Here is a 14902-nt window from a genome sequence, read left to right on the forward strand (position 1 = left end):
TTTGCCCCGAATCAGACCACTTTGGGAGCACTGAAAACTTGCAGGTCTGTAACCTCAGCTATCACTAGTTCCTAGAATAACACAACATTCAGTACCCTAAGAAAGCAGTAGGACCCAAGAGGACAGAAGCTCAGTCTGGACTTTTTCTCCAGAAGTAGACAGAGATTATCCCTAACATTATTAGATATGTCGTAGAGGGGATTCTTTTTTAGGTATGGAATTAGATGTCCTCTGAGTTCCTTCTCAAGGCTGAGATTCTGTAATTCTTACATTTTAAAAATGCAAATTATAAAAAGAATATATAGTTACAAGAACATACATATTTTCAAGTGAAAGTTTATGGATATATGTGTTCCGTATCAAGGATCAGCAGACTAGGGCTTGAGGGTCAAATCCAGCCTTACCACAGGCTGTGACCTAAAAATGATTTTTACATTTTTAAATACAATAAAATCTAATTTTATTAGCTTGCTAAATGGCTTATAGAAACAGGTGATGGGCTAGATTTGGCCCACTAACCATAGTTTACTAACCTCCTATTCTATGTTGTTAGGAATTTACATATTCCTTTTGTATATTCATTCGTGGGTCAGATTTAAGAGTTAAATGGTAAACTTTTCCACACACAAAAAAAGGCAGCTAAGAGAACTACTGGCCTAGACATCTGCTTTACTAGCTGTATAAAATGTTTGAAATTAATCTACACAGATATTGGGGGGCATCTTTGATGAGAACATTAGAAGCAAAAAGGTGGATTTTCACAAGTGCTGGGCCTGGAGTTAGGAAGACCCATCTCCCTAAGATCAAATATAGCCTCAGAGACTTACTAGCTGGGTGACCCTGGACAAATCACTTAACCTGGTTTGCCTCAGTTTCCTCATCTGTAAAATGAATTGGAAAAGAAAATGGCAGACCACTCCACTGTCTCTGCCAGGAAAATCCCTGATGGGGTCATGAAGAGTTGGACATGACTGAAAGTGACTGAACAACAAAATTTTTACATCACAGAATTGGCTGAAAATCATACAGATTACAAAATAGCACTGTGCTAATTTTTTCGCTTGCTATAAGAAAGCTTTTGATACAGTAGCACAGAACTACTACCTAAAATGCTTCTTCCAACAAATTCATCCCATTTATGTCAAAGTAATTGAACAACAGACATTACCTTCTTCAGACATCTGATCCTTAATATCAAATGAGTCACAAAATGGAAACATTCTTGCTGTTTGCCCCTGTTATGGAGGAGGACCAGAGCACCATCCAAGTTGAAGAGGATTTCCTATAAATAGTAATACACTCCAGTTGTGTTTGTGGATAACATTGTGTCAGTTTCATCAACCCCCAGAATAATGCAGAACCTTTTGGATAATATCCATAATCACTCAAAAAAAAGTTTGGCCTAACATCCGCACAAGAAAAACTAAATGGATGAAGAATGCTTTTTTTTGTTAGGCTGTAACGTGCAATGGAATGAATAACCTATAGAATTTGTCCATCAGTGTACGTATGTATTGTTACACGTGGGTATGTATAGGCAAAGCAATGCAGATGAGCTAGTCTCACAGTTGAACAGGAGGAGAGTGGGCTAGGTTTAGCCTTTGGAAATTGCTATGGTAACATGTTTTTAATACTAATATTTTTCTAGTGTCGTAAGACAGTGAATCATGAAATATACTATAGTTTCCACAGAACTGAAACTGAGATCACAAATAATTCAATGAAAAGGCTTAAGAGTATGAACAGGTAGTAGTATATTACAGTTATGATGGAGATGATGGTTTACTTAGAAAATCCTAGGAAATCAGCAAAGGTACAAATTGAGACAATAGCTTCAGCAAAGTGGCAGGCTATAAAATAAACCCTCAAAAATCAATAACATTTCTATGTTATAATAATTTAAAAATCCAATTAGCAATAATAGGAAAATCTGACTCAAAATTACTACAAAAGGCCTAAAATATTGAGAGATCAATTTACCAAAAATACACAAAATACTTACATAGATTCAATTTTAAAGTGCTGCTTAAATCACAAATTAAAATGGAGGAATAATTAGTGCTCATAGCTAAACATGCCAATATAAAAATGGCAATACTACCAAAGTTAAAGTTTTAATACTATATCAAACTATAAAAGGGATACTTAACAGAACATGACATGTAATAATAACGAAATTCATTTGGTGAAATAAAAGATGTAGACCATTGGGGAAATTAGAGGTAGGGAGAAAGGGGAATAGCACCTTCAGACCTCACACTATATTATGCAGCAGTATTTAAAAAATAGAAGAGAAGATCAATAACATAGACTAGACAAAATCTAAAAACATAAATTACTTAGAAAAGAACTTCCTCTATATCCATAACTGCTGGGAAATCTGGAAAGCAGTCTGGCAGAAATTAGGCTTACACCAACATCTTATGCCTTATTCTACAATAAATTCAGAATGGTTATGTGACCTTATATCAAAGATTATACCATAAAAATTAAGGAGAAGCAACATAAAGGGTTCCAGCAAGTAAATATTTGAATATAAAAAAGATAGAACAATAACATGATGAGTAAGAGATAGCTGATTGACAGTCTCCACATTTCATTGGTATTCTGTTAACATCAAATATCCCCTGAAGGAATTTTAATAGCTGATAGGTTGGAAAGGAATCTCTAAGCTTGACCTGTGGGAGAACCTGGGCAAAGAATAAAGGGCTGACAAGCATGGATGGGTTGCAGTCTTTACTGTTGGTGGGAATACCTATATTCATAAGATCATGGATCTATTCAAGCATTTCAGTATAAAGCTTTAAAAATATCTGATTTCCTGTTAGTCCACAGATGAACTTGCAGATTGAGTTCTATTTAATTTGAATTTTATTTCTATTTTGCCTAAAGTTACTTCAGTTTATTTGCATTTGGCATGATAAGTATTATATGATATATGTGTAGGTTGGCAGATTTATGAATAGCAAGAATATTGTTCAGTTTTATTTCTTGACAGCATTTTTTAAATTAAATTAAATTACACAATTAAATTAAATTAAAATACACAAAGGAATTTGCTTTAAAGAGGTCCATAGTAAACAGTTCTCTTCATAGATATTTTGATTAGTCTTCTAAAGAGTTCTAAGCTATATTTTAAACTTGTTGAAGTCCTTAGCTGTACTAAATTTCTACTCCAATGTCTCATCATGTTGTGACACAGAGTGTACCTCCTTTGTGTTTTCTCTTCCAGTGCAGTTCATATGCCTTTTTCTCATGAATCTGTCACAAAAGATATGTACAACTTGATGGAGGTCTTCCTTTCTGTTTGTATATTGCCTCATGGTTATGAATATGTCATTTGGTTTGTCCATTTGTCATTGTCTTTCATTCTCTTTTCATGACCAGTCCTTTTATGGTTATACAAATCCTCAATAATTCGTTTTATGCCATCATGGTAGCATATTGTAAACTCCTTATGGCTGGCACACAGCAACATCAACTGGGGTAATAGGTTTCATAAAGGAGAATCTTAACATACTTGTTGAAGGTACAAGCCCAGAAGAAGTTAATAGCTTTCTTGGCTCCTCTTATTATACTTATTGCTTTGATGTAATATTGTTAAGTTTTGTACTTCAGTTATTTCGTAGTATTTCTTTAAATCAGCTCACATGAAATTTGATAGCTCTAAGGGAAAATCTTTTAGGGTATAGTTAAACCAACTTTCAAAGAAGTTAAGTATGGAGTGTTATGTGAAGAATCAGTAGTCACTGTTCATGATAAAACAACAAAATTGTGTGCGTATCATTCATTCCTGTCAGGGTTTCAGTAATGTTTGTTGAATTCATATAATGTCCCAAAGCAAAACAAGTCTTATGAAGTCCTAGTTTTGAAAAGTTTTGACTTTCTTTTTACTTGCAGATTCCACCCCAAATCATCCTTCACAGACCACACCAGCAGCACAGAAGAAGACTCCCAGTTCCTCATCTCGACAAAAGGACAAAGTTAATAAAAGAAATGAACGTGGGGAGACACCTTTGCACATGGCAGCTATTCGAGGAGATGTGAAGCAAGTCAAGGAGTTAATAAGTTTAGGAGCAAATGTGAATGTGAAAGATTTTGCAGGTAAGTTGGCAATTCAAAATTAATATAGCTGTACCTGAATATACTCTTAATTTTTATCTGTACTGCCATATATGCCAATAGTTATTTGCGTCCTTAATTTTTAATTAAAAAAATATATTACAAAGACTTCTGGATAATGTGGCTGTCTGCACAGAGATAGGCAGGTAGTCTAGATTCCATACATTTATTTCAGCAAAAACCTAAACATATCAGTAAAACAAATAGGGATCAAGACATCCAGTGTGAAACTGTAATAGATAACATAGTGGATACTGACCCTGGAGTCAAGAGTTCAAATCCAGCCTCAGACACTGGACATTAGCTGTGTGACCCTGGGTAAGTCACTTAACCCCAATTGCCTTGCAAAAAAAGAAACTATAGTATGTGATTTCACCTGTTTTCCCCCTGAACGCCAAAAAAAGGCAGCCAGAAACTCACAGAAAGGGACCCTTAAAAAAAAAAAGCCAGTACTACTATAGGCAAAGATATCTTGCCACAAAAAAAAAAATCTTTGCACAAACAGATATCTGTACCTATAAGAATCTATGTTCAGAGGCAGCAAGAGCATAGAACTCTCACAAGAAAGCCGAAGGATGGTCAGAAATCCTACAGTGTGGCCCTTAGAAACAAAGAAGCCCAGTAGCAACTGCTCACCCAAAAGCACAGAAAGAAGTAGAACTTGGCTCTGACACAAAGCCCCAATTCAGGAACTGAGGGTGCAAAGATAAGTAAATAGAAGACAACAATCCTTATAAAGAATTACAAATCTAGGGATTCCCAAAAATGCAACCGAAAATGCAAGAAAGTATTTTTCCATAACTTGCAAGCAGAGACATATTCAAAGAGAAAAAATGGATTTTCTCCAAGGACTACGTGAATACCTGGAAGAAATAAGGCGAGAGATAAAAAAATGAAGTAAAAAATTATGGGGTAAAGAATTGGCAGGAGAATGGTAAATCTTATCAAACTAATGGATTCCCTAAGAAAAAACTGAATAAACCCAAAAAAAATCAATAACTAAAAAAAGCTGAAAGAAAATGTAAGGTACATGCTATCAGACACAGCTGGCCTGGAAAATAAGAAGAAATGATTTATTTCAAGAAAAAAATTAAAAATTGCCTGGATCTATTAGAACCTGAAACAGAGTCAGCATAGAAAAACATCTGCCTATTATCTCTAGAAACCCCAAAGGGAAAAGTTTTAAGCCACTTCAGAGAAAGAGTTTAAGTACTAAGGAACCACAGTCAGGAACAAATAAGACCTGGTAGCTGTAGCCGTAAAAAACAGGAGATCTTGGAACTTGGTATTCCAACAGGCAAATGTATAGTCTTACTATCAATAATAAATTACCATGCAAAGATGAGTATAATACTGTAAGAAAAAAAATCAATCTTTAATAGATTTGAAGACTGTTAAGCATTCCTGATTAAAGACCAGAACTGGAAAGAAACTTTGAAGTGAAAACATAAGTGCCTAAAGAATCCTAGAAAGTAAAGAACTTGAAACTAAGGGAGTGTTCATCAGTTGGACAGTGGCTGAACAAGTTATGGTATATGAAGGTAGTGAAGTATAATTGCAATGTAAGAAATGATGAAAGATGATTTAGAAAAAACTGGGAAGACTTGTATGAACTGCTGTAGAATCAGAATAATTTAGATAACATCCACAATGTTTTAAAGCAGAATGACTGTGAAATACATAAGAACTCTGATCAAAGCAACAATTACAACTCCAAAGAACCTGTGATAAATGAATATGTTACCCCTTCACAGAGACAATACATAAAGATGCGTATATTTTTAGACATGACCACTTTGTAGTTGTTGGGTTGGGTTTTTTTTTGCTTGATTATGTTTGTTTGTTAAAGATTTGTTGTTGTTTTTAATAGAGGGAGTTTTGGAGAGGGACAGAGGAGCTAACAGAGATGCCTCCCAGGCAAAAGCTGGGCATTGAAAAAAATGTTTAATGCATGGAAGAGAGCAGAAGGAAGCATAGAGAAGGACATCTTTGAAAGAAGGATATTCAAGTGATTACATTTTTTTTAAAGCAAGCTATGTGGAATAGACAGATTCACAGTTTCATATGCAATCCTTTTTACATTTTTCTTGGGATATAGAAATGCTCATTTTTTGGGTGTTAAGTTCAAAATAAAAACTAATTTTTTAAAATATCGTTATAGAATGAAAAAGTATCAAAACAAAAAATATAGAAACATAGAACCTTCAAGATGTACAGCACCCTAGAAGACAAGTGGGGTAGGAGCACCCAGATATTTTCACTGGTTAGCACATGAGTAGTCAGAAATCCTATATTTGTGGATTTGGGGGGGGGGCATTTTTTACATTTATAATTACTAATAATTACTAACGTATATATTATGGTAGTCAAGTATGCATTAATGGTAAGAGGGATGTGGTTAAACCCAGTTCGTGTGTTTTATTTAATTCAGGTATGAAAAAAGTTTTCCTAAAATCCTCAAGGTTATATCTCAAGGTCAGGGAGACTGTATTGGACCTAATTGCTAAATATTGGATACCCAGAATTTAGCCCAACCCCTTGATTTTAAAGTTATGGAAACTGATAAGCAGAGGAGGCAGGTAACTTACCCTCAGCCAATTTGTGGCAAAAGTAGAGTTAGAATGTAAAATTGCTGATTTTCAGTATTATGCACTTCTATCCTCCCATCCCTTTCCAGCCACTTCTTACCTCCCAGATCATTTAATTCCAAAGCTGTCCAGAATAGAGCCATGACTTTTAAGAAATCCTCAAGGAAAAGGAAGAGACTGTGGAGTCCTAGACTACATAGGAATATGTAGTTTCTCCTTACTCTAGCCTCTGGTCTGTCATACTTGGGAAGATGAAACTGTCTTTCTTTCTGCAGAATTCCCTGGCTCTGATGTCTTGCCTTATTCCTCACTTGCCACCTCCTTCAACCATTGTCTTCCCCAGAGCTTAAAACAGAATCACAGACACAGGTGATTTCATACCTGGAAGAGTCTTTAGAGAGCACATAGTTCAGTCCCTTCGTCTTACAGGTGAAAAACTGAGGTTTAAAAGGACCAGTTTAGTGATTTTGCTTTGCATCAGACAGCTAGTTAAGGGGCAGAACCAAGACTGGAACTTAGGTCTCCTAACTCCTAACCTGATACCTTTCCATTATATCATGGTGTTCCTGTTCTCAGTAATACTCCCAACGTCTCTTTCCAGGCTCCAAAATTTGTGCTGTCAAACAGGTACATACCTTCTGAGGATTTGGAACCCCAGGCATTGGGCAGAACAGTTCACAGGGTTAGTTGCCATGCTAGCTAGGATGAAAAGCAAGTGTGGAGGGGGTAGGAAGGACAAGAAAGGATAAGAGTTTGGCCAAGATGGGCATTGAGAAAAATTGATCCTAGTGTGTCTTCTCCCTTGCCTTAGATTTTGCCTATTGCTCTATGTTAGGAGGGAGAAGAGGATCACCTCTCCACCTAGGATGCAATTATGCACTTATATGTGCACTCTCATGTTCCTACAGTAAACCTCAAATAAACACACTGTACATACATATGCATTCCATAGTCTATCCAGGGCTTCTTAAACTTTTTCTACTTGCCACCCCTTCAGCACTTCTTAAACTGTGGGTCGAGACCCCATATAGGACAGTAATTAGTAATATCAGTAATAAGTAATTATTAAGCTCCTGTGTGACAAGTACTGCGTTAGGCACTGGAGATGAAAGACAAAAATGAAACAGTTCCTGCTCTCAAGAAGCTTACATTTTACTGGGAAGAATTCATGCATATGTGTGTGTGTGTGTATATGTATATATACACATACCCATACATATACATACACGCACACACACATACATACACACGCATATACATATATACACTGTTACATTTGCACATACCTGTGTATACATAGTCTGGACCTCTAGGATAAAATGCAAATTCCTCTATTGCTTTGTATTTAAAATTCTTCAAAATATGGCTCTAGCCCCATTTATTGCATATCTTCACTAACTTTACTTTCCAATCAAACTGGACTACTTACTGTTCCCAACATATATCATATCATCTTCTTCCTCGTTAGACTGTGAATTTCTTAAGAACAGGGACTATTCATTCTTTGTATCCCCAGAACATGGCACATAGTAGACACTTAATAAATATTTACTGATTAACTGACATGCCTTTTGCACAGACTTATCCCTGTACCTAGAATTCCCTGTCTCTTCACCTCTATTAGAATTCCTAGCTTCCTTCAAGGCTCAATCCAAGTGCCCTTTCTGTAAGAGGCCTGCTTTGATCTCTGAAGTGGTTAATATCCTTGCTATTCCGAAACCCTTCTCACCTACCAGAGGGATAATGTGTGTGTATGTGTCTGTGTGTCTGTGTGTATTTTTCACTTCTCTATGTAAAATATATAAGCTCCTGCCCCTACCATAAAATGTAAATACCTTGAAGTTAAAAAAATATGTATTTTATTTGGCATTGTTCACATGAATTAGTGGTGTGTATTTTAGTTTCTAATACAAACAGAGCAATTTTAAAAGAGTTGTAAAATCTCAGTCTATTCTGTTTAGGAAAGAATCAACTCCATTTTCAAAGAAAGGCATTTTTGTTAGGCTAATGATAGACAAAAAGTTTTTGAACAGAGGTCCAGATAGACCTTTTTTAATGTAGGATAAAACTTACATGTAGCAGTATTCTTTGCATTTTAAATTACTTGAGTTAGGGGAAGGTAGGAGTTTAAGTAGGTTTGATAATCCTACTGACATTTCATTTATACTTAGTAACTTCTTAGCAAAGCCTTCACATAGAACAAGATAAATATCAGCCCAGCCTAAGTCTAAATTAATAATTTTTTTTGACAGGACCTGTGATTTCATTGGTATAAAGGACTCCCAGTGAGGAAATTCAGTGAAGTGATAGAGATTGGCTAGGCTTAAAGAAAGGCCTAAGGCTCACTGATGAGTGATTCAATGTCTGTCCGTGGTCACTTGTTGATCAGTGTCCAGTGGATTTGAAACCAGATTCTCCTGGCTTCAGGGCTGCCTCTTAATCCACTATGCAACAGTGTCTCTCGATGTAAAAAATTAATTTGGTTCATTGTCATTTCTTCCAAGCAGAGTTTGTCTTACTTAAAAGAAGTTTATGTTCCAAAGACAGCCAAGCTAAATATATTATAAAATTTAAATGAAAGAGGTTTTAACCTACCTTTCTGCTTCATTTCATTGTTCTTACAAGTGTCCTCTCAGCTTATTTACTTTAAACTGTTTTTTTTCCCTTATACTAAGTTTAAAATGGTCAAGGTTTTTATTTAGAAATTTTTGATTAATTGGCATTTCCTAGTTTTTAAAAACTATATTTTTAGCCTAGGAAATTACTACAGACTATGATCATTTACCTACATAAATGAATCTTTCTAAAGTAAAGTTTTACGTGAAATAGTGTTTACATGTGATAGTGTTTTCAGTTAGCTTTTCCTATATTATTCTACATTTTTCTTGGTTATGCTGATTTAAGAAAACACAGAAAAAAGTAGATGTATGCAGTATGAGGTGTGTGTATGTCTATATACACACATATACGTATATACTGTATATACAAACATGTATACATATATACATATACATATATGTGTAATATATATGTGTGTGCAGGCAGCAAGGTACAGAATTTCAAGTCAAGAAGGCCTGAATTTAAATCTTATCTCAAATACTTAATAGCTATAAGTAAATCTTTTAACCTCAGCCTCAGTTTCCTCATCTGTAAAATGGAGATAGTAAGAGTACCTGCCTCACAGGGTTATAATAATATAAGCAAAATGTTTTGCAAATTTTAAAGCACTATATGTTACTATATGCTTGTGTTAGTATATTTTGTATTATTTTCATACATAATGGTTTAATGTTAATTTAATATTCAAACTTTAGGTTGGACTCCACTACATGAAGCTTGTAATGTTGGATACTATGATATTGCTAAGATCCTCATAGCAGCTGGAGCAGATGTTAACACACAAGGATTAGATGATGATACACCACTCCATGATTCAGCTAGTAGTGGGCACAGAGATGTAAGTATAACAGACAATAGTTAACCCAAAATTCCAACAGTCATATTTAGCCCAGAAAATAATTCTTGTAACTCCTATATTGGTTGCTTAATTCTTCTTTACAAACTTCTTTGAATTGGCATATCCTCTTTATAAAGTAATTATTCAATCTGACAATTTAAAGTTTTTCAGTATTTTTGTTTTAATGTTTTCAGAATCCTAGTGATAATCATAAAATAATTAAGACGCATTTGTACTGGTGATTGGATTTTCGTAAGTATCATAAGTACCATAAATTCTAGGCATCCAAAGAATTTAATGCCCAAATCCTAAAACTCTAGCAAATGAGGAGATTTCTACATAAAAGAGAAATCTTTGTTAGTAAAAGAATCATTGCCCATTTTCTAGAGAGATTTTCTTCTTTGAAAATTGATATAGAGAACTCTCAAAATACTTGTGCCTAAAATTTAGAGAGGAATTTTTTTTTTAGTATTTCATGTATATTTAATAGCAAAATAATGGATATGGTATTATAAGTTACTCTTCATTGTATGTATACATGTTGAGTATGGTAAATTTTCACTATGATTTTAAAGATAGATGGCAGTATAATATTTCATAATAAATGTTAAACAGTGCAGTGTTCAAAACAGTCTGTATATTGGAACTCAGGCCTTCTGTCTCCAGAACCAATATATACTTTCTATTTCTAGGGCACCATATTATTCCATTGCATTACTACATAATAACTTATTCAGCTTTTCTCCAGCTGTTGGACATAGAGGTTGTTTTCAGGTTTTGTTGCAGGGTGGGGAGTGGTGATGGGCTGTGTTCTATTATAAGGAGAGCAGTTATGAATATTTTTGTGCCATTAGGTCCTTTCCCTCCTACCCACCTTTTATAATGCTTTTGGGGTTTTTAATAGTTTATTATTTTTATTTTTTAAGAAACAAGATTTTTTTTGATACTATCCCTTCTTCGTTTCCCTTCCACTCTATCTCCCATTGAGCAAATTTAAAAAATAAAAGCTAAGCTAAACTAAAAAACAAATCCCTCAATCCATACCTAAATAAGCACAGCAAAACAGATTCCCCCATCAGTCATGTCTGAAAATGTATGTCTCATTCTGCATTTCAGATTTGTCACCTCTCTGTCGGGGGCAAGTGATGTGTTTTTGTGTTTTATCTTCATTCTTGGACTCCTGATTTATCATTGTATTAATAGAGGTCTAACATCTTTCAAAGTTACTTTTCTCTATCATGTTGTTATCAATGCATAGCTCTGCTTTTCATCAGTTCATAAAGGTCTTCCCAGTTTTCTCTGAAATTGTCTATTTCATCATTTCTTATAACATAATACTATTCTGTTACATCCTTATGCCACAATTTGTTTAACCACTGTCCAGTAGGACACTGCCTTAGTTTCCAGTTTGGGCTAACATGAAAAGACTTGCTCTAAATATTTTTGTACACACAGATCCTTTTCCTCTTTCTTTGATTTCTTTGGGGTAGGCCTAGTAGTAGCAGAGCTGGGTTAAAGATTGTACAAAATTAGGTAACTTTCTAGGAATAGTTCCAAATTGCTTTTCAGAATTACTGGGCTAATTCACAGCTCTGTCAACAATGCTCTAAATTACCTGTTTTCCCACATCCCTCCAGTATTTGTCATTCTCCTCTTTAATCATCTTTGCCAATCTGATAGGTGTGAGGTAGAATCTCACACTTAATTTTCATTTCTTTCTCTAAGTTATTAGTTATTTGGAGCATTTTCTTATATAATTATTCATAGTTTTAATTTTTTCTTTTAAAAATTGTCAGTTCATTTATCCTTTGATCATTGAGGAACAGTCTTAGAAATTTCTATTATTTGCTTTTATATCTTAGAAATGATACCTTTATCAGAGAAACTTTTTGGAAATATTTTTTCCCATTTATCTTCAAGTATTTCTTACATTAAATTTATTTGTGCACAAACTTAAATTTTTAAACATCAAAATTTTCTGTTACCTTGTATGATCCTTTCTATCACTAGATTAGTTGTGAATTCTTCCCCTGCCTGTAGATCTAAAAGGTTATTTTTTCCTTACTGCTTTAATTTGTTTATAATGTGAACTTTTATGTCTAAGTCATAGGAACTTATTTTGTGTGTGTGTGTGTGTGTGTGTGTGTGTGTGTGTGTATGTGTGTGTGTGAGAGAGAGAAGTATTGGTCTAACTTTAATTTCTGCCAAACTGCCATCAAGTTTTCCCAATAATTTTTGTCAAATAGTTAAAATTTCTCCCAAAACTATCATCTTTAGGTTTATCAAACTCTATGATACTATGTATAACAAATCAGCTCTACTGATAAGCCTTTTTTTTAAGCAATGCCAAATTATTTAATGATCATTTATTTGAAGTATAGTTTGAGATCTGGTACTTTAGAGTCTCCTCACTTCCCACTTTTTTCATTATTATTCTTGAGATTGTTGAACTTTTATATCTTCGTGTAAATTTTATTTTTTTTTCTAGCTCCATAACATATTCTTTTGACAGCATAGCATTGAATAAGTAATTTAGTTTAGATAATCATTTAGATTGTAATTTTTATTGTATTGATTTGACCTGCCTGTGAGAAATTAATGTTTCTCCAATTGTTTAGGTCTGTTTTTATTTCTGCAAAGAGTGTTTTATAGTTATATTCATATAGTCTTGCTGGATTTTGTTGATCATGTATATTTAATTTCTTTAAAAACAAATTCTGGCAATATCAACATACATTTCTAAATTAGAGGATTAAAATTCTTTAGAATAGGGCAACATTCAGCAATCATCAGAACAATCTGGTACTGGCTAATAGAGTGGTCAGTTATTGGAATAGATTAGATGCACAATACACAGTAGTAAGTGACCAAAGTAGAAAAATCTAGTATTTAATAAACCTGAAGATCGGGGAAGCTAGGTGGCAGAGCACTGGCCTTGAAGTCAGGATGACCTGAGTTCAAATCTGGTCTCAGACACACAACACACCACGCATACTAGCTGTGTGACTCTGGGCAAGTCAGTTAACCCCAATTGCCTAGCAAAAAGCAAAAAATAAAATAAACCTAAAGACCCAAACTTTGGAAGTAAAACTTACCACTTGACAAAAATTGCTTGGAAAACCAGAAAGCAGTTTGGAAGAAATTGGGCACAGATCAACATCTCACACCATATAACAAGATAAGGTAAAAATAGATGCATTATTTAGACATAAAGAGTATTATAGGGGAGCATGGAAAAATGTACCTATCAGATCTATGGATAAGGGAAGAGTTTATGACCAAACGAGAGATAAAGAAGGTCACAGGAAGTAAAATGGATAATTTTGATTTTATGAAATTAAAAAGATTTTGCACAAACAAAACTAATGCAGCCAAAATTAGAAGGAAAACAGAAAACTAGGAGGAAATATTTTACATCAAGTTTCTCTGATAAAGGCCTCATTTCTCAAATAAGTAGGGAGCTGAGCCAAATTTATAAAAATAAAAACCATTTCCCACTTGATGAATGGTCAAAGAATATGAACAAGCAGCTTTCAAAAGAAGAAATCAGTAGCCAGATGAAAAAATACTCCAAATCACTGCTGTCTAGAGAAATGCAAATTAAATCAACTCTGAAGTCCCACCTCACACCTATCAACATTGGCTAACATCACAGAAAAGGAAAATGACTAATTCTAGAGGGGATATAGTCAAATTGGGACACTAGTCTAACCATTCTGGAGAACGATTTGTAACTGTCTCCAAAGGGTTATAAAACTGTGCATACCTTTTGACCTAGCAATACCACTGCTACTAGGTCTGTGTCCCAAAGAGATCAAAAGAAAAGGAAAAGGACTTATTGGTACAAAAATATTTATAGCAGTGCTTTTTGTGGTGACAAAGAATTGGAAATGCTATCATTACACTATGTTAACATTCACACAGAGATTTTTGTTCAGCACTTCATTTCCTCAGAAGTCTCTTCTCAGTAGGCAATTACCTAGTAGAATAGTTCTAACTCTATAAGTGAAGACAGTGAAAAATGTGTTGGAATATATGGTTCAGGAATCAGGGATGAGAGAAGCCGATGACCTTTTGACTATACAGAAATAAAAATTGTATACATAACAAGTTTCCTTCAGGAAAAGAGATGCTGTGTATGGAAGGCACCATATGGCGTTCTCCCCAAGTGAAATTTAATGTATTTTATTAGCCAGGAAATTACATGTTACTGAACAATATGAAGATAATTCCTGTGTATAGTTGGATCACTGACTTGTTAGAAGAAAAGTCAACATTGCAAACCAAAGAAAGAGAAAAATAAACAAATTGTAAAGATATAAAAGAAAAAGAAAAATAAGGAAAAGATACAGCTTGCAATTAAACAGTTCTGCCCAAAACTATTTAAACAACCCTGAAAAAAAAGAGAAGATGGAATAAAGGACATTGATTCCAATTATAGCAATTTTTACAGAAATTTGACTAATCGGTTGCCAAAACAAGAAAACCAAGAGAGCCTAAAACAGGCAACGTTCATTAAAAAACTAATAATGCACCATTCAAGTCAAGTCAGCAAGGATTTCTCAAGTGAGTACTATGTCTCAGAAATTATGCTATACTTTGGGAAATCAAAGAGCAAGCAAAAGCAATCCCTGTAGCTAAAAGTTACTCATGTTCTCCCATCCAAGAAATTCAACTTAACCACTCTTGACACTAGATTCTGGCCTCCTGATGATCTTCTCACCTCTGTCCCTTA

The 14902-nt window shown here is 34.4% G+C and overlaps 1 protein-coding gene across 1 annotated transcript in view; it reads left to right on the forward strand.

The window, feature by feature from the left end:
• ANKRD12 (ankyrin repeat domain 12) overlaps nucleotides 1-14902 on the forward strand; it is a 196272-nt gene that overhangs the window by 116908 nt on the left and 64462 nt on the right. The window contains 2 exon segments of the mRNA XM_020985535.2: nucleotides 3901-4104; nucleotides 10025-10167. Of these exon segments, the coding sequence (XP_020841194.1) occupies nucleotides 3901-4104; nucleotides 10025-10167 (347 nt within the window).

This window comes from Phascolarctos cinereus, unplaced genomic scaffold (genome assembly GCF_003287225.1).
Source record: "Phascolarctos cinereus isolate Bilbo 61053 unplaced genomic scaffold, phaCin_HiC Scaffold_4;HRSCAF=312, whole genome shotgun sequence".
Lineage (NCBI taxonomy): Eukaryota > Metazoa > Chordata > Mammalia > Diprotodontia > Phascolarctidae > Phascolarctos > Phascolarctos cinereus.